This window comes from Vitis vinifera, chromosome 17 (genome assembly GCF_030704535.1).
Source record: "Vitis vinifera cultivar Pinot Noir 40024 chromosome 17, ASM3070453v1".
In the NCBI taxonomy this organism is placed as follows: domain Eukaryota; kingdom Viridiplantae; phylum Streptophyta; class Magnoliopsida; order Vitales; family Vitaceae; genus Vitis; species Vitis vinifera.
In genome coordinates this window covers 1189409-1209378 of record NC_081821.1, presented here as the reverse complement: position 1 = coordinate 1209378, position 19970 = coordinate 1189409, and the positions used below count along the sequence as shown (strand labels likewise).

The window sequence follows — 19970 nt, the reverse complement described above, 5'->3', positions numbered from 1 at the left end:
CCCCCCAAAAAAAAATATAACTACCAACTTTGGAGTCATTTTCAGTGAGACTTTTTTGGGCATTGAAAAATGTTGGATGAATATTTTTTAAGCCAATTTGGAAGATCATAATTGGGTATGACATCATTTTACATTTACTATTGTTATTATTTTCTTTGAAGATGAGCCTTGTCATTTGTCTTTTCTATCATCAATTCCAAACAAAACATTAGGTACTAAAAATAAAAGAAATATTTTTCATTTATACAATTGGAGAAAAAAATTTCACTTAAACTTGTTGACATTGAAATGATTTTAATCAGTTTATCTTGTTATTTTTTCTCAATCAAAGACCCATCATATACAATCTCACTAATTAAATTCAAAAATTGTATATGTATAACCTTAATTAATTCTTAATTGTGTAATTAGTTTTCTTCACTCTTGCCTTGTATTGAGAGGAGTCTAATCTGAGAATATGACAAGAAGCCCACTACTCTGAACTATTGTGGATCTCTTTTAACCACCTTCTCCTTTTGCTTCCACCGACCATGTGCCTTCTACTGGTTGCATTATGTGGGGAAAAAGCTAAGTAATTCTTTTTGACAAAACCCCACTTCCAGTGAAGAGAGAAAAAAAAAAGGGAGGGGGAGGGGGGAAATACAAATGCTTTCTAAGTGGAGTACTTTCCCTATAATAAGAAGTGTAAGCTTCAAGATATGGAGAATAATAAGCCATGCTGCACAAACACCATTAAAGGTTCATGCTGCTCTTACCTAAAAAGACTCTTGTATCAGCAGTTAGCCAATCAAATGAAGTAAACTTCCCTTATATCATTCACTCACCCTAATGATCTTAATCATAAGATATATTTATTGTATGTGCTTGATTAATTTCGGGGGTTATTTTTTACTCTTTTAGCTATAAATATTACCATGGACACATGACGCCTTACTTAGAAATCTTATATGTGACATCTTATTCCAAGTGTTGGGTTTTAATGATCGATTAACTTAATATATAAAGCGAATTTTGAAGTTATAAGTCTATAAAGTATCGTATCTGTAAACCCATAAGATAGTCCATATGTAGATATATTTTAAAGTTGTGATAGTTATGAACTGTGAATTTAAAGTAAATAATATCTATTCAATGATACGATATATTTGATAAAATTTAAAACTAAAAAATGTGACAGCCCACAATTGGAGTACCATATGGGGAATAAGATGGTATATAGAATTCATCATGGGGAGAATAGGATGGTATATGCTATTGGTAATTATGTGTAGCACAAATTGATCTTTTAGCTCCTTGGCTTGTATTATGAATCAGGCTGAATTATACTTCAATTCAAAGTAGGTAAAAAAAAAAAGTGTTAAAACTTGTTGCCTAAATGGTAATTCTAGAAGTATGTTTGTTTCTGTGACCAATTAAAAACCTCAAAGCAGTGGAAGACAGAGGTAACCCAAAAAAAAAAAGTGCCCAATAAACACTAATCAATCTCCCATGGCTTTTCAAAAAGTTATCTTCCATACAAAAGAAAAATTAATAAAGCAGCATGTGAGGAATCCCCACAAATATAGCTCCTTTACTCTCCTATATAAATCTCTGCTACTACTGCTCTATGTTCAGCCAGATGGAAATTGCCTCTAAGCTCTTTAGACTTGGTCTAAAGGTTTTGAAAATTTCCCTCTGAACTCCTCCCCCAAACCTGTCTTCAAATTTCTTACAGTGGATCAGTTCCCTCTAAACCCTAGCTAACCCTTACAATATCAGAATGGATGCTGCCACAATACGAAAGATTCAAGCCATGAACAGGTACAGAAACCATCAGCTTCTCAATAACCTCTTTTTTTATACTGTGACTGCTTTAATATGCAGTTTACTTTCTAGCCCTTTTTGGCTTCCCTCTCTGTCTTCTTCCATGAGGGTTTTTGTGTCTCTTCCAAAACTGGGTTCCCTCCTTTTCAGCTCCAAGTCTGTGTTTGTGATAGGGAGCCTCATAATCATCTTCCTTGTTGGAGATTCCAAGGCTTTGACATCAGAGTCTTCTCCGGCCAGTGAAGTGTACTATGATGAGTATGTGAGCGTGAGTAGAAACCTTTGGAGTCTCTCTGGCCATGAAGAGAAGGGGGAGATGAAGGGGGAGAAATTTTTTGAAGAGAAAGTGGAAAGGTATAAAAATGGAGAGGGAGGAAAATGGAAAAAATGGGAGATGGAGAAAAAACCAAAGGTGAAGTTGGGTGGGGAAGAGAATCTCAGTTTGCCTGAATTAAACAAAAGGGCTGATGACTTCATTGCAAGGATCAACAGACAAAGGAGGCTTGAAGCTAAGCACTAGGGAGAGAGAGAGAGAGAGAGCCTGGTGGTTGAAGAAATGAGGTGATTTGTGTGTAGTTTATAGTTGTACTGAGATCTAACAAAAACCCAAAAAAACAAATTTTCTCTTTGTATTTTCAATGGGCTTTGCAGACTTTTTTTCTCTTTATCTTTGTATTTCCATGAGCTCCCCAGAAAGAGATTGTATATGGTCATGTCATATGCCTTCAAATTCATATAATGAAGTGCTCATCCATGATTCTACCATATAAATTTTCACTGAGCCAATGTGAGATTTTGGATGGATTCCAGAGAGCTCGCTAATGGATTCCCACGCATGCCAATTTGAGGCTACTTTTCAACTAAGAAACCTCCTTTTACTACAATACAAAATAATATAATCCCACGTGAATATAATTTAATAAAAATTAAATTAAATTTAATTTAAAAAACTAGGTCGTACCTTTCCTATAATTATGGAATTAACAAGGATAAAAATATTAAAAAATGACTAATATTGATGGTTGAATTTTACTAAAATTTTATGAGAGACTAGAGATATTGAACAAAAATTCAGAAAAATAAAAAATCCATAAGACTAAAATTAATCAAAACTCATATAAATATTGAAAAAAAAAATCTAAAAAATAATAAAATAAATAATAATATTAATATTAAAGTTGTCTAATTGAATAAAAGAATAAGGCAATAGTATTTATGTTTTTACCTAAAATTATTTATAATTTTATTTTCACTACTTATCTTGTATTTTAAAAATATTGTCCTGATTTATGAAATTTGAAAATAAAATAATCAAAATTTATTTATTTATTAATTTATGATATTTCAAATGAAATAATATATTAATTTTATGTGTATTAATAAATATTAATCAAATGTGGCTTGATGGTAGAGCCATGGGCTGTCTCATGAGAGGGCCAAGATCCACCCTTCATTCCATTTTTCAGGCCAAAGCCGAACCAGGCCAAGATCAAGCCTCTTGGTTTCGGTTGGACTGCCTCTGCCAATGTGTACCTTTGGGTTTGACTGAAAATTCAGTATTTTTTTTACAATATTTTTTAAAACTATTTTAAATTCTTTTTAGAAATAAAATTTTAATGAAAACCGAAATGTAAAAAATAATTTTATCTACTTATTCTGAATGAAAGTAATGCAAAAGTTTTCAAAGTATCTATTATTTCTTGATTGTTTTTTGGAATATTTTACAAAACATAAATGAAAAATGAGTTAATTTCAATCAAACTATGTTTTATTTATAAAAATATTATTTTTATAAATATTTTCTTATTTTATAAAATTAGTTTCATAAAAAAAATTTACTCTCTTATAAATTTATTTTTTTTATTTATTTATTTTTTAGAGAGATTTTAGTTTTAAAAAAATTAAGTACGTATATTTAATAATTTTTTAAAAAATAAATTGTATTTATGAAATTCATCTATTAAGGTGTTAATTGATGAAATTTAAAACAAATAGTACTTCAATGTATTTATATTAAACCTGAGGGGCTGAATGAAATTAATTCAAAATTATTTTCAATCTTTAACTTTTAACCCAAGTAGATCCTTTAACTTTTAGGCCAAGTCCACTCATCAGCCCTGTCGGTTGGTTTGTCCGATTCCAACCTTTGCAGTGGTTCAAAAAATCTCATCCAATGCCTACTCTTTCAAGACTTCTTTTTGGGTCTTTGATGCTCATACAGGGCTTGGGCTAGCCCATTGGTCTCAATCCCCGCCCAGAAGGGATTAAGCTGGGCTTGGATCCTCAGGCCGGGCCTAATTTATCTCCCATGCCCAACATGGAATGAGTCACGAGTCATGACCTTACATATTAACCAACTTAAATTGTTCAAAATATATTTTAATTAAAAATATTATACATGAAAGTGATTAAAGATTAACATGTTTAATTACATCATTACCTCATTTCCTCTCGTATGAAAAAAGGGGTTTCAACCAAAGATGACGCCACCATTTTTATCACATAACTATATATGATAAATAACAATAGAATATAATAAGTGATATTAATTCATTAAATACAAAAAATTATTGACATTAAATCATTATTTATCAATATAGAAATGGTGATAAAAGTGATTAATATTGACATTAATTTTAATTATTGAATAAAATAATAGAATTTAAAGTATTATCATTTTTAATACGAGTTAATTAGCTTTTAAAAAAAGGACATAAATATTTCTTATTTCTTATTTATTTTTTAAAACGTGGAGTAGAAGACGGGATTCGGGCATAGGTCCGAGGATGAGGCTTAACGTGAGTGAAACACCAGCTGAAGGAGACACAGCTTAACCGACAAATGGCATAATCAGGTTGGGATGCTTGACTACGTGTCAGCTTCTTTCCATGCAGAGGTCCCACCCACTGCGTTCAACTTTTGGCCCTTTCCCTTGATATATACGCACAAAAACCCAAGAATATAATATAAAAAATAAAAATAAAAATAAAAATACTAGGATGGTCTGCTTAAAAGCCTTAAATCTTCATCGGCGTCTCTAAGCTGTAAGAAAAGCCATGGATATAATACACAGCTTCCTGAACCTAGTGGCGCCACCCTTTACCTTTGTCGCTCTCTTCCTCTTGTTACCACCATTTCACTTCTTTAAGTTCTTCCTCTCCACCTTCTGGTCTATACTAAGTGAAAACGTCACCGGAAAAAGGTTGTCATCGTCACCGGCGCTTCCTCCGGCATCGGGGAGGTAATCAATCTACCACTCAAAAACCTTCCCTGAATCGTATTTTCTTTTCTGCCCCTTAGAGTTTTTTTTTCTTTCTTTCTTTCTTTCTTTCCTTAATTTGTGTGTGTGTATATAGCATGTGGCGTATGAATACGCTAAGAGAGGAGCTTGCTTAGTTCTTGCTTCAACAAGGGAAAACAGGCTCCAAGAAGTTGGGGGTAGCGCGTGCGCTGGGCGCCCCTGATGTCCGTGTGGTTCCTGCCGATGTTTCAAAGCTGGAGGACTGTAAGCGGATTGTTGATGAAGCTGCTAATCACTTTGGGCGAGGTAAGATCCTGTCTTCGGACGTTTTGAGGTTAATTCTGGAAAATCGCTTTTAATTCGTAGATTTTCACTCGCTATTTCCTTTGGGTATGAGGTGCAGTGGATCATCTAGTAAATAACGCTGGGATCCAGTCAGCCAGCACGCTTGAAGAAGCCACAGATATCACTAATTTCAGACCAGTTATGGTAATCCATAATCAACTCTCTAATTGTGATCGACTTACTTAATTTAATCCTCCAAATTACTTCTTATTGCTGTGCTTTTGTCCTCAGGATGTGAACTTCTGGGGTTCAGTTTACACCACCCGTTTTGCAATTCCACACCTCAGAAACAGCCACGGCAAGATCATTGGCATGGCTTCTTCTGCTGCATGGCTGCCCATGCCACGAATGAGCATCTACAATGTAAGTAATCTCTCTCCAACAAAATTTTGGTTATTTTCTCAATTGTCGGCAAACACGAAAATATTTTCATCGAAATATTAGTATTAGACGAGGGCCGGATTAAAAACAAAAATTTAAACAATTTCATATTCATGATAAGTCACGAGAAAAAAATTCAAATAGACCATGCAAACTCCATCACGTGGTATTGATATCAGCATATTTCTATGATACTTACATTAATTTTCTAAAATATGCAATTTATGTTTCATTAATATGTTATTATTTATTCACACAAAATTTTCATGCTTTTTTAAGTTAGTTTTTGTGATTTGATTTTTGTAAAAAAAAATAAATAAATAAGAATTTCCATCAAGAATAAAACTAATATTTTCATCATGGATGGTTAGAGATGAGTTCTTATAATACTAGGATGGATGTTGACTGCAGGCCAGCAAAGCAGCATTAATAAGCTTCTACGACACATTGAGGATTGAACTCGGGTCCGACATCGGAGGAATAACAGTTGTGACTCCTGGGTTTATAGAATCTGAAATGACTCAAGGAGAATTCCTAAAGAATGAAGACCAAATAGAAGTGGATCAAGACATGAGAGATGTAATCACTCTTCCGCCTAACCTTACTGCATTTGCATCTGCTTGCCCATGCATCAAACCTATTTGATACTAACTGAAAGATGATTTCTTTAATAGGCTCAAGTGAGCATAATCCCAGTTGGCAGGGCAGAAGCATGTGCCAAGGCAATTGTAAAGAGCGCTTGCAGGGGAGAGAAATACCTGACGGAGCCATCGTGGTTCAGGGTCACCTACTTGTGGAAGGTGTTGTGCCCTGAGGTGATCGAGTGGTGTTTCCGGTTGTTCTATCTTGCTAGGCCAGGGGAATCGGAAACACTCAGCAAGAAGATCCTGGACATCTCTGGGGCTCGTGGGTTTCTGTATCCAACCACAATCCAAACAACTGATGTCAAAGCAGATTAAGATGAAGCCCCAGGAATGAATGTGTCGTGTGTGATGCGTTACGTTTCATGTAGTTTGTAGAAAGTCTTGTGGTTATGTGTTCATAGTCGCCTGATAGTAGGAGATGGTGGTTGGTCTATATCAAATATTGTACATAACGGTAAGATGACGTCGAATAGAACTTGGAAATAAATAAATTAATTATTTAGGTAATTGAAAGGCAAGAGCTCTATCTTGAAAGTAACATAATGAGAATTTCAATTCGATTGCGACAATCCATAGAGAAATGTGTAAATTCACTAACAGTTTTCAGTCGATTCAGTGGAATAAGGGTTCGAATAGAAATGGAAGATTTTATGACATTCATGAAGATACACAGCTATCATAAATTCAGTTAATTTGGTAACTTAGTGGTACTTCAAATCAATCCTTAAGTCTACTCCAAATGGTCTTTCTGGAACCCGGACAAAAGCCCTTAGGCAATTCCAAAAGATGCAAGTGGGGGAGGCAGTTTGAACCACGTGTAACGAGCCTTGCATGCAAGGCTGCTACAGTGCCATCTTCCTTTCCTCATTGTAACTCGACCTTTCTCTCCCCCACTTTACTAGGGCTACCAGCTAAGCCATGAATTTCATTCACAAGGTCCTCAACATTGCGCTTCATTCTATGGGCCTCATAACACTTCTCTTCTTCCTACTTTCATTCCTGTCCTTCAATTCCCTTTTCTTTATCCTAAGATCCCTACTCAGCGAAGATGTGGCCGGAAAAGTTGTACTCATCACAGGAGCATCTTCAGGCATTGGAGAGGTTCCCATCAAAACACTAGCATTCCCTAAATCACTAGGTTAATTTCAGTCTAACGTGATGTGATTTTGTGATTTTGTGATTTTGAAGCACCTGGCTTACCAGTATGCGAGAAGAGGTGCTTGTTTAGTCCTTGTTGCCAGAAAGGAGAAGAGTATCCAAGAAGTTGCAGACAGGGCTCGTAGCTTGGGCTCCCCTGAGGTTTTAGTGATCCGTGCAGATGTTTCCAAGGTTGAAGTTTGCAAGAGTTTTGTTGATGAAGCAGTGGAACACTTCCGACGATGTGAGTGAAGTTTTTGTCTCTATTTATTCCCATCAGTTTTTTTTTTTTTTTTAGGTAAAGAAAAGTCATATATAGAGCAAAGAGGATACACCAAAAACAGTGTCCTCAAAGTATTATACAGTAAAAGCCTAAAAGTTCAACCCAAAGCTAACAAGAGAAATAGGGTTCATATCTACAAACACCCTAGACGAAGACCATATATTACATACAAAATAATTTTTCAATCTTTAGATCAATAACTCCTCATTGTCAAAAGCTAACATGTTCCTTTTCTTTTGCATTGTCCAAAATATACATAAAGGGGTCGCTTGCCAAACCTTTTTATGAGCTTTACTCACAAACGACCCATGCCACTCAAGAAGAGTTTCCTTCACTGAAGATGAAAGAACCCAAGACACACCAAAGAGGGAGAAAAGAAAATTTCAAAGAACCCGAGTCTTTGCATAGTGAAGAAGAAGGTGATCAACCGTCTCTACTTTAGAGAGGCAAAGGAAACACCTATTTGCCAAATACTGCCCCCTCCTTTAAAGTTGGTCCAGAGTTAAGACTTTCCCCCAAGATGCCTCCTAAGCAAAGAAAGCCACCTTAGGTGGCGTGCTCAATCTCCAAATGCTACCACAAGGGAAAAAAGGAGAATCTCTGGGCTCCAAAATAGAATAGAGAGATTTGACCGAAAATGTCTCACACCTCGAAGTTGTCCAAATCACTTTATCATCCACATCCCTATGAACCCTAATTGTTTAAATCTTTTGCAGAAAATGCCCCACTAAATCTAACTACCAGTCATTAAAGGCCCTAGAGAAAAGAGGGATCCATCCACCCCCTTCACCTTCAAGGTTCCAAACATTCGCCACCCAAGCTTCTTAGACGAAGAAAGGGTAAATAAGGAAGGAAATGACTTACATAGTGGCTCATCTCCACACCACTTGTCCATCCAGAATCTCACTCTCTACCCATTGCCCACTTGGAAGGCGAACCTGCTACTCAAAATATTTCACTCCTTCCTAATAGCTTTCCACAACCCCACACCAAAACTCTCACTCACCTTGTGGGAACGCCACCCCCCATCATCTTCACCATACTTTTGATTGATGACTTGCTTCCAAAGGGCCACTCATTCATTGGCATACCGCTAACTCCACTTGCATAAGAGGGCTATATTCATCAAAGAGAAATTTCTCACACCCGAACCACCTTTCCTTTTCTCCAAACAAACCGTTTATCACCTTACTGGATGTGGTTTCTGCACAAGAGCCCCACCACCCCAAAGAAAATTCCTATGAATCTTCTCCAATCTCAACCTTACTTGTCTTGGCATGCAAATGAGAGACATGAAATAGATTGGCATGCTAGATAGAGTACTTCGAATTAAAGTGAGCCTCCATCAGTTCTTGGTCATCCTTTGTAACTAGTTTGATGGTATCTGATGGTGTTTTTAACAGTAGATCATTTGGTGAATAATGCTGGGATTACTCCAGTCCGTATGTTCAAAGATTCCACCGATATCACTAATTTCGTACCAGTAATGGTAACTAATTAATCATGACCCTGATTAACCATCAACCACATATATCCAATTAAGAAGGTAAACTGAATATCAGCCATTCTGCTTTCAATTATCACTAACAGAATTTTGTGGTTATGTCTTCTATAGGACAAACTTCTGGGGATCAATTTGTAGTACTCATTCAGCAGTTCCACACCTAAGAAAAACCAAAGGGAAGATTATAGTAATTGCTTCATCTGGTGGATGGTTAAGTGCACCAAGAATGAGCATCTATTGTGTAAGAAATTTCATCAGTATTTACCCATGTCTGCTACTTTCATGTTCAACTTGGGATAGGTTTTTATAATTTTACAATGTATCCCAACTTTTATAATCTCATCATGTCTTTCTGGCAAGCAAAGCAGCAGTTATAAGCTTATATGAGTCACTGAGGGTTGAATTTGGAACCAACATTGGAATAATGATTGTGACTCCAGGGTTGATTGAGTCAGAAATGACCCAAGGAAAATTCCTAAGGAAGGCCTAATGAAATTAGATCAAGATATCAGAGATGTAAGTTTCTGTTTCCATTCTAGCAGTGAGCAAATCTAACCTAGAGACCCTTTCGGGCAAAAAAAAAATACCCTTGCCTCCTGTAATTTCAGATGGATCACTGCTCAAACCAAATCTGGGGATCTATTTCCTGGGGAGGTTATTACACCAAAGAGACTTGTTATTAGAATACTAGAGAAGCGCTAGATCGTAATGTCCTAATGCACCTCAAGTCCTTCATAAATTAATAGTAATCTCCTAAATATGAGCATCTTGTCTTTCTTCCTTTAATAGCACATAAATATATTCCTTAAGCAGGTCGAGATAAATAAAAAATAAAAAAACCTTCATCAAACCATGAACTTGCCAACTGAGTCGTCATTACTCCGTAAAATATTAAGACATTCCTTTTCTTCATGTGTAAATTCAAGAAAAAGCATAAAAACATTTTTGTATTTGTAACAAAACATTTTTCTCCTAAGCATCCTACCATGCACAAATGACACCCCCACCATTATTTATACTGACCAGAAGGTTCTATAGATTCATATGAAGCCAACTGGAGACTGCTAAAACATTTTACAAGCTTTAAGGAAGTGTAGGGTTCTAAATTACAAGGGCCTATCCAAAGTTGAAGGACCAGGAGAAGGTCAAAGAGAATCCTTACAAACTTCAGACGCTTGACAATTTTCTCATGTACCCGATAAACAGGTGAAGGCTATAAATAGGTGAAAAGTCCAGTTTGACCAACACAACCTGGAGTTGAGAACTCTAGGCTGCCCTCTTCCTTTGTTTGGTATTATGTAGTAAGGAGGCTTAAGTTGTTCAAAGCTTAGAAGAAGCCTAAGTTAATCACATAAAACTCACAGATTACATATTTAGGAAATGAATTTGGCAGTCTAAAGGTCAGATAAGCCCATCATATATTAATTTATGCAAGACTTAGGTGGTGTTTGTTTTTTTCTTAATTCTAAATAGAACTTTAATACTTAATAGTGTTAAATATTAGGTTGTTTGTTTTTGTAGTATTTTATTTCTATTAAGCATTAAAAAGTAAAGAAAAACCAACATGTTACTTTTTCCATTCAGTAAAAAGTTTATAATAAGTCATGAAAAAGTAGAAAAACAAAAAATTTAAAATCTGAAAACAAATTTCTTTCAGTAAAAAGTTAAAAAAACAAACACCCTTTTAGTATCATACCAATTCTAAGTCTACAAACTCAGATTCCTTTTGAAGCTCTTTAAAGAGCTTCCAGTGCAAATCTTAGCCAAGAAATTATCTAATTGTTTACTAATATTATTCTTGGCAGGTTCAAATGAGCGTCATCCCTGTAGAGTCAGCAGAAAGGTGTGCAAATGCAATTGTAAACAGCACTTGACGTGGGGAAAAATACCCAACAGAGCCATCATGGGTCAAGATAACACTTCACTGGAAAGCCTTTTGCCCTCAGATTGTAGAGTGGTGTAGCCACTTGCTATTAATCACTAAACCTGGGACTTCTGAGAGAGAAGCACCTAGCAAGAAGATATTGGACCTAACTGGAGCAAAGAAGTTCTTGTACCCAACTTCAATCCAATCTCCTGAGCTCAAAGTCGATCGAGGTGTCAAAGCTTAGGTCTTTTGATGTGTGTCATAGCTCTGGTTAATAAACGTCCTCTGCATTCTACATTTGGGGTGCATTCTCCATGTAGGGAGTGTTCAACATGTGAAGGTCTCCCACGAAGGGAGTGTTCTATGAGTAGGGACTATTTTGCTGATAATGTTCCACATATCATTGTGTGTGAAGCAAGGAAGATTAACTAATACATTTGGAATGTGTTCCATACGGAGGGTGGATTCTTCTTATAGTGAGTGTTATATTCGTAGGATGTAGAGTAAAAGGCATTAATATATGTCTCTCTATTGATATTTGGTTGATTCAAATTAGCAGAGTATAAGATATTGGCATGCGTGAGTGTGGAACAATAAACACCTATTAAAGAAAAAGGTGAGAAACAATAAACGTTCTGTTGTATATGTAGGGAGTGTTCTCGTATAGGCTGTTTCCTACATGTACGATGTGTTCTATATCAGATGTGTAAACATATTCTACAACAAGAGAGAAAAAGAGAGTGAAACGGTGTAAAGAGTTTTCTACATCAGCAGTATTGCTTTGTGTAAGTGTGAAATGATAAAAGATTGCATAAAACGAAATTTATTAATATGAAAGAATAAGACCACATATTGGGAACAATTATTCAACTTCCTTATACTTATCCAAGGCATAGGCCCATAATCATGCCTTGTATCTAGTCTATCAGCAAATCATACAGAATCATGCTATGATCTTTACCAGAGGACAACTCTCGATGTTAAATTCTTTGGTATACAACACAGGGAATGTAGCATCTGAACTCAAGTTGAGTTTGAAAAATACCTGGTTAACAAATGAGGGTGTTGAGATTACTTTAGTAGATTGACAAAAAAAGGGCCTTTGATAGCGCTCCCTGGTTGGTGCAGCTATATTTAGCTGATGACAAGAAAATTGTCTTTTCTTCTCCTTGGCAATCTCATGGATGGTCTCCCCACTGATATCTGATTGATTCACATTTTCAGAGTAAACAATTTCTTTTTTTTAATAGGTAAATTTTGCCCCCATTGCGACTTGAACCTGGAATCTCCCACAAATGCTCCCCATCTCTTTACTGTTTGAGCTAGGCCTCAAGGGCACATTTTCAGAGTAAACAATGTGTCTTGTTCTCCTCCATATGCCAACCAAACTGCATTAGGTGAACTGCTCCGAATTGATCTCAAAATTTGAATGAGTCTACCAATTGTTTTTGGACCTGAATTTCGACTAGAACCAATCAATAAATACTCCAAGAAAATTAAAGGAATGTCATGACATGCAAGCTCCCTTCAAAATTCACCCTCTCGTAGCAGTGTTTATATATGCAAAGAATCAACCGAGACAATAGCTTAAGCAACCAGGCAATCTAGTGAGCATTTTTCATCAAACAAGTTCAATGCCCTTGCAGCTTGTTTTCGGAACTGGGTTATGAACTATGCATCTCAAGAGTCATCCCAAAGAAAAATCCTGTTACTCAAATGCATGGATTGAGTTCATCAAGGGGATAGATCAATGGGCTCCAAGGGGGAATTCCGTGGTGCTTGAATAGAAGTGAAGGACTTCAGTCTTCTCAGAAGCAACCATGCATCAGATGCTGGACAGCCCTGCACCATCTCAAGGGCAATTGGAAGAGGGGAGGTTTCATTTATCTCTACAACCATTGTACCCTGGAACAAACATTTCATGTGATCAACAGACCATTACAGAATTTGCAGGAAATGATCTCCATAATATGGCATTGATTCATAAACTTTTTAATGGATTTCATAAAAGGTCAAGCACAAGCACAAAACTAACAAGAACCAGAGCAGATTACCTCAAAATTCGCTAAGAAAATTTGGAACTGTTTCAGGGTGTCCTTCATGCCACTAACTATTTTCACGTCTGAAGAAGCAAGAGCAGCAGTGACCTCCTTAGGAGAATAACCTATTCCTTGCTGTACAACCTGAAAAGTATATAATAAACAATAGAGCAACAAATTAGATTCTAACAAGTTGGTTCAACAAGTGGTGAAAATCAAACTTAACTTACATTGTGATCAATAAGGATCTCAGAGATGAGGCTACCATCATCAACATAAACCCGAAGATCAAATGTAGTCCTTTGCTTATATTGGAATCCCTTTACACCAGTCAAGAAGCACTACAGACATGCATTCACATTCAGAAGCATACAATAACACTAGAAGGATAAGTTTTACACAAAGTTAAATTCCATATTTGCACTACCAAGCATAGGACCACAGAAGCCTTTTGTATTTAAACATTCAACCAAACTAGAAGTGGTTGATGAGGTGTTGATGATTACAACAACTGTACACCAAGGATTAGAGAAGATTTGTATATATATACATTCAACCAAGCTAGAAGTGCTTGATAATGATATTTGTACACCAAGGTCCTACATTTCAAAGTAAAGACCCATCTAAAACACAGTTGAACATCATAGTCCCGACTCAAAGTCCATTTAGATACAACTCAAACTTAACAAAGCCTTCTTCTCAACAACTTGCAGTCTGCTACATGAATTTAATTCTGTAGTTTTTTCAAATATTAAATGGAAAGAAATAAAATTTCTGGAAGTACATTTCAAATGTTAATTTAGTCAATAAAAGAAACTATCATTGGGAAAAACCTAGCTGAAGAAAGGTAAATAAAATTATAATAATAGAGAAGCTAACACAAGTAAGCACTTTTGGTTTCTCTTATAAGTGGGTCCTAGCCTGTAAAGTAGTATTTTGAGCAGAAATAACTCTATAGTTAAAAATCACTAAACCAACTTGGTTCTTTAAAAATTTTATATATAAAAGCTATAGGATATAAAACATTTATCATAATCTTGGTGTAACTGACCCAGCAAAAGTTGGCCTTTTGGGTTTTCTTCTCATTGAGTGTCAATATATTAAAAGTGAGGTATTTTAGGTTTCCTTGTAAATATTTCATAAACAAAAGTTAGTTTTCATGCCCACAGATATATAGTGTGCATGAACCCAAACATATATAATTCTGATAACCAAGAACAAATGAAAACATCTTTAAACATTATCAAAAAACATATATTAGTCAGTAACCATGAAATCATATATGCTCCTTTAAACTTTTGTAGACATTGGAGTTTATCAGCATATAGAATATTATAGAAAAGAACACCAATATAGGGGTGAACTCAGTACAAGGGAAAAAATATTACATAATTCATGTAGCCAGCCCCTGATTATTAGGGTGGGACATTGTTGTATTGTTTTTTGTGTTGATTTGATTTGAGTTATATTCTGTTTGAGATGTCAATGAATTTAATATAGAATATTATAGAAAAGAATTTAAAAGAGAACAAACACAAAGAGGTTAACTGATCCAACCAAGAAAGCAAAAGAATATAGATACCTTAATTTTTCCCTGAACAAAAGGTGCTTTCTCCTTCCTTCCAGCCCACTTGGCCGACAAACTAGCTAAGTAAGTGAAAGGGATCTCTCTCTCTCCAGTTAGTATCAGTGGGTGGTCAGCCTCATCAACCATAGGGATCTCCTCCACATCAGAAACAGCATTATGGGATGAGTTAGGTACATCATTTTCCCCAGTTATGGGAACAGCAACCATATGGACCTCAGCAGCATCTGAAACAGCATTAGAGGACAGGTTAGGCACAGCATTGTCCCTGCAAACAGGAACGGTATGCTCTTCCCTCATCCTTTCACCAGTATCATTGCTGACTGCCGCTGAAGCAATGGAATCAGTAACCATATCGACCTCTTCAACAACCATAACATTGTTAGATGATGGATTAGGCACAGCATTTTCCCTCCTAACAGCAACATTGAACTCTTCTGTAGACCTTTCATTGACACCAATGCCAGGAGCAACTGAAGTAGCACCTACAGTAATGGATACAAGCAGGGGAAAAAGAAAATTTAGAAATCACTATTAGGAACATAAAGTCACAAATTTGTCACTTTTCTTAAGTTTCTTTATATTTGCTAATAACGCACAGCACATACTATTCGTAGTTTGACAACTACGGATACTTACAGGCTATCGCACAGGAAAATAATATGTTGGAATGCAAAAATTGAATAAAACAACTCCCCACAAATATTGTTTCTATTTCCATAAAACTAGATTATAACTTCAACTTCCCAAATGCAGAAAGCTACCAGAAAACCTATCCGATATCCTTCATCATAGACTTATACTTGGAACTTCTACCATGTCAAGAATGAACTCACTCAGAATTCCGTCTTTTCTTGTAGTTCCACGCATCCATCTGATTTTCTATAGTACCAACAACTATGTATCTTAAATTAGCACAAGTTGATACAGAGGAGAAATGCTTAAAAGACTAAAATCCAAGAGTCCACAATGCCTTCATCTACCAATACCAAATTACAATAAGTGAATCATGTTGTGAAACTGCTACTTAGTAAACATATTCAAAACTGTCTCTATAATTTATAATGTTTACTTAATAATTAATCTAACCTACACGCTCTTGCATGGCATCTCAAGAAGAATGGATGAGGGCAGATAGGCAGCAACTGCAATACAGACTCCCATCCAACAAACCAATAGGCCGTGGAGGCAGTCAGAGACACCACGAATACCATTCCTAGAGGTTGTCATCCACTTCCATTGATGTCAAGATAGATTATATAAATAATGCTCCACTGTAGGAACTTGGTTTGCTCTTTCCCCCTAAAAACAATTCCATCATTCTCAATTTTATTATGACTGACCACAACAAAAGGTTAAAGTTCACTTGTTCACAGAGCACAGTTCAATCATACAGAAACTTAGCCGATTAGTATCAATGAAGCCTGAACTGTATAATATCAGTTTATAAGCCCCAAAACAAGCAACATACCATGATCATGCGCCTGAAATGGAGTAGCACCTTGGGATGTGGAACTATTTGTGCGCCCAAAAACACCAACACCACTTGATGGCCATGCTGCAAGAGTAGCTCTAGTTGCTAAAGGAGGAACGACACCATTCTTTGTTCTGAAAAATGCAATGCAATAGAAATTTAATTATATTCCTACACATTCATTATAAAATAACAGGTTATTTTTATATGAGATGAGATAATACAACATGAAGAGAATTTCATTGAGAATTTTCAACAAAATGGTTACATAATTGGAATTTAACAAATACCTTTTCCCTCTAGGTGGTTTATTTACTTCATGAACCAGCCTTTGTCGTGCTGCTTCCAACTCCTCAACCGATCCTCCTAGAATCTCAAAAACCTCAGGCACCAACATGAAAAGTCCATGTCGTATATTTACATTACAGATGGCAATCTACAAGACAAAAGGATGATTTCTCAAAGTCAGGAAATGAATAACTCCTACTTTGCAAGGAAAATAGACAAAATCTTTCTTTCTGATACATACTAAAAAATTTCCAAGCAATGGACAAGAAATTGGGCAACAACTAAATGGACTACCCCTCACCAAAGGTCAACTTGATTCAAGTCAATACATATACATCAAGGCTACTACCATTTTGAGGCTTCTTATTATGTACTATAAATGCGAGGATGTATGCATACAAACATGGACACACCATTTTAGGCACTGACATGTGACATCCACATGGCAGTTCTTTTTCTTCTGAGGTTTCACTATAAATCCATGTCAAACACCATCATGTATGCCAATACTTTTGCTAGGTTGGCTAACATTTTGCAGCACTAAAAATTTTTAAAATTAATCTTCCCTTTGTCAGAGTGCTAAAACATAAAAATATTATTTTGCCATTATTCTTTCATCAAGTCAACCTTTTAGAGTAGGAGTAGAAGATCTCCAAGCAAGGATTCATCACATGTCTGTTCTAAACCAAATCCTTTGCAAGTGCATCATCTCTACAGATGTTTTATTAGAAGACAGCCCAAAGGATATCCAGATGGGAACTTATCTAGCACTATCAGTCAGAAGGAAACTCATGATCGAAACAATTGACAGTCACAAGTAAAAGAAACCTTCAATCCAGCAGGAGCCAAAACTTCAATATCTTTGATAGGCCTGTACTCCATGCCAAACACACGCTGAATACCATCGGTCATGGACAATTTGAGGCACCTTTTAATACCAGAAGCTGCATTTTGATACCTGCCTCGAAGAGGAGCACTGATATTAACTATCTCATCTACCTGGAAAAGCGGCTATTTAAAGTGAGAAAAACCTCAAAAATGTCCTCATCACCAATTCAAGTATCATACAGAATAAATAGGTCATATTGAAATAGATAACCTGCATGACAAACTCTAAAGTCTAAAAATTTCACAAACAATGTAATATATTTATTTGTTTTCTTTCTCCTGCAGTAATCCTAAAAATTTCTTGTTCTATTTCAATAAATAACAATTTCAGCTCAAAAAATGACAATGACAATAATAGCAAACAAAATCAGCAGGAGCAGGAAAACAATTTTACCTCAACCACCATTAGTGGGATTACAAGCTAATTAAGGAGACCAAAATAAGAATGTAGATTAGAATTAGAAATAAATTTATTAGATACAAATGATTCTTTGAATTTGAATGGATTAACTGCCGGGTAGGATTAGGTTTTAGAAATTGAATATTAAGCAGTGGCTTCCGTCAGTCCGTGAATCAGATTATCAGTTTTCTTTTAATTTTCTTATTCTTTCATCGATCTTGGATGAACTTCCATGAATCAACAGAAAAATGCAGCAAGTATGAACCTCAATTCGAATATTTATACGCAAAAAGATGACTCAACTTTGAACAAAAATGCAATGAAGTCACCAATTAAATCAAAACAAATCACGAATGGGTGGGACAACACATACCTGCAACACAAATGGCCCTGCGAGATCAACAAGATGCATCGAATCAACATTTTGGGGAAGAACACCGGCACCAGAGTAATTCATGTCAGAACACAGAAACTGCTCGAAACAGAGCTTCGCTTTTCCAGCCACATCCAAACTCGCAAAGCCAGGAACAGAGCTTTCGAGACCGCGAATGCAAGAATCCAACCATTCTCTCCGCAAACACAGCCCAAGCCCCCGAAGAAAGTCGCCGATCGGATTGGAGCTTTCGCCGGAGATAGAGCCGGAACTAGGCGGTTCGAAGGACGATGACTGGAAGGACTGGCCGGAAGTTTGAGCAGGTGGGGGAGACGGTGTCGAGAAATTTTCGGAGACGTCGACGAAATCATCATCGGAGATGTCAACTGGGAGAGGCTCAGAGGTGTTAGGGTTAGGGTTAGCAGAGACTGGAGTAACAGCTTCGTGACTCGCAGCAGGTGCTTGCTGCTGTTCTTCTTCTTCTTCTTCATCTGAAGAAGAGATTAACCTCAGACGCCTTCTGAGCATTTGCATTTTTTTTCCTTTTCCTTTTTCTCAGGAGCGTTGGGATTTTCCCTCCAGTTTTCTCAACATCTGTTTTGAAGTTTGGACGAGGGAATAGTAATACCGAATATGCAGCTCGCGCCCCACTAGATCATCTCCAGCTCGGCTCGTGATGGTTCCGTCTTTTGGGCCCCATGACATGGTTATTGGGCCAATATTTGTAACTGGACCCATGAAATGATCCCATTTTTTCTCTGATTTTATTTTTTCTTATCATCTTCCCCAAAAAATTTCAAAGAACCAACAAAGGATAAAGCGTCTAAAGAACTTCCACATAATGTCACTGATGATGAACAATAACCAAAAGCTCGGAATGTGCTTTTCCAAAAATGCTAACCAACATCTATTGGAATGCATATTTTAATAAAGAAGACAACACAAAAGAAAACCAGGGAATATTCTCCCCCATCTCTCCATGCTCATTGCCCAACAGAGTGCTCCTTTTTAGAAGGCAAAATGGTTATATGCCAAGTGCCTCCATGAGGCGTCAAGCATAGATTTGTGATCCAACCCAACATCTACAGGTGGAAATAAAAGCCCACAGTCTGAACCAAATGTTGATCTCCCATTGATCCACCTTCACCAACCTTGCAGAAAAGTGGCCAATCCAATACCATAAATTAGTAAACAATATTGGGTTGATGGTCATCAACTTCCATATTATTATCACCGTTGCAGTATTGCTGAGCTTTTCTTTCAATTTTATAACTTCATCACATGCCTCCAAATACATTGCCCTTGTTAATTTAAACTGCAATCCTCTCTACAAATCTGTAGAAGCTAACAGAATAAGAGATTGGAAATTCTGATATCTTATTGAAGGAATCGATGCAATATATACAGCTAAAATCATAACAGAGTTGCCTAGTCTTAAGCCTATATACATGGAAATATTAAGCTGGAAAAGAGAATATACAAAAAGATAAAGTTTGTTATAACAGCTGTAGAGAACAAGTCAATTGAGGATGTGTCTATCTGATATGCCCCTTCAAGATGGAGCTCGACATGAGAGGCCAATCTTGTCCCGAAGAAACAGAAAACGAGCTCTGGGAAGTGACTTGGTGAGAAGATCAGCAAGTTGATCTGTGGAGGATACATGAGCAACTCTGAGAATGCCTTTCTGAACTTGATCACGAATGAAGTGGAAGTCGAAA

General features: G+C 36.4%; 4 protein-coding genes across 5 annotated transcripts; 3 read left to right on the top strand and 1 right to left on the bottom strand.

Moving 5' to 3' along the window:
* The first annotated feature begins 1585 nt into the window (after positions 1-1585).
* On the top strand, positions 1586-2568 carry LOC100266186 (uncharacterized). The gene is made up of 2 exons (XM_010665466.3): positions 1586-1800; positions 1954-2568. Exons 1-2 carry the CDS (start codon positions 1760-1762, stop codon positions 2321-2323), a joined length of 411 nt encoding a protein of 136 aa, XP_010663768.1. The 5' UTR covers positions 1586-1759; the 3' UTR covers positions 2324-2568.
* Positions 2569-4800: 2232 nt separating this feature from the next.
* LOC100260981 (11-beta-hydroxysteroid dehydrogenase A-like) lies at positions 4801-6921 on the top strand. The gene is given in 8 exon segments (XM_010665467.3): positions 4801-5000; positions 5003-5044; positions 5160-5242; positions 5244-5350; positions 5448-5533; positions 5621-5752; positions 6182-6349; positions 6445-6921. Coding segments are annotated over 8 exon segments (1044 nt in total). The 5' UTR covers positions 4801-4859; the 3' UTR covers positions 6730-6921.
* LOC100244067 (recQ-mediated genome instability protein 1) lies at positions 6068-19237 on the bottom strand. 2 transcript variants are annotated; one of them, XR_788099.3, is made up of 9 exons: positions 18253-19237; positions 17420-17590; positions 16594-16739; positions 16301-16437; positions 14827-15314; positions 13475-13585; positions 13260-13388; positions 12251-13110; positions 6068-6684 (listed from the first exon to the last, which is right to left on the bottom strand). XR_788099.3 is itself a non-coding variant. In XM_002280308.4 (8 exons), the coding sequence occupies exons 1-8, from the start codon at positions 18784-18786 to the stop codon at positions 12940-12942; spliced, it is 1887 nt and encodes a 628-aa protein (XP_002280344.2). In that variant the 5' UTR covers positions 18787-19236; the 3' UTR covers positions 12013-12939. The 2 variants fall into 2 exon arrangements, 1 of the variants encoding a protein (XP_002280344.2); XM_002280308.4 differs by lacking the exon at positions 6068-6684 and having other exon boundaries at positions 12013-13110; positions 18253-19236.
* Positions 6930-11935, top strand: LOC100249237 (11-beta-hydroxysteroid dehydrogenase A-like). The gene is made up of 3 exons (XM_059734034.1): positions 6930-7515; positions 7603-7795; positions 11144-11935. Exons 1-3 carry the CDS (start codon positions 7333-7335, stop codon positions 11299-11301), a joined length of 534 nt encoding a protein of 177 aa, XP_059590017.1. The 5' UTR covers positions 6930-7332; the 3' UTR covers positions 11302-11935.
* Positions 19238-19970: the final 733 nt, after the last annotated feature.

Excerpts from the sequence above, each read along its gene's own strand:
- LOC100266186 (XM_010665466.3), top strand. The coding sequence starts at position 1,760 with ATGGATGCTGCCACAATACGAAAGATTCAAGCCATGAACAG. Across the intron at positions 1,801-1,953 it reads AAGATTCAAGCCATGAACAG|CTCCAAGTCTGTGTTTGTGA; the intron begins GTACAGAAACCA and ends CCTCCTTTTCAG.
- LOC100249237 (XM_059734034.1), top strand. The coding sequence starts at position 7,333 with ATGAATTTCATTCACAAGGTCCTCAACATTGCGCTTCATTCTATGGGC. Across the intron at positions 7,516-7,602 it reads CATCTTCAGGCATTGGAGAG|CACCTGGCTTACCAGTATGC; the intron begins GTTCCCATCAAA and ends GTGATTTTGAAG. Across the intron at positions 7,796-11,143 it reads AGTGGAACACTTCCGACGAT|GTTCAAATGAGCGTCATCCC; the intron begins GTGAGTGAAGTT and ends TATTCTTGGCAG.
- LOC100244067 (XM_002280308.4), bottom strand. The coding sequence starts at position 18,786 with ATGCAAATGCTCAGAAGGCGTCTGAGGTTAATCTCTTCTTCAGATGAA. Across the intron at positions 17,591-18,252 it reads CAGGGCCATTTGTGTTGCAG|GTAGATGAGATAGTTAATAT; the intron begins GTATGTGTTGTC and ends CCGCTTTTCCAG. Across the intron at positions 16,438-16,593 it reads AAACCACCTAGAGGGAAAAG|AACAAAGAATGGTGTCGTTC; the intron begins GTATTTGTTAAA and ends TGCATTTTTCAG.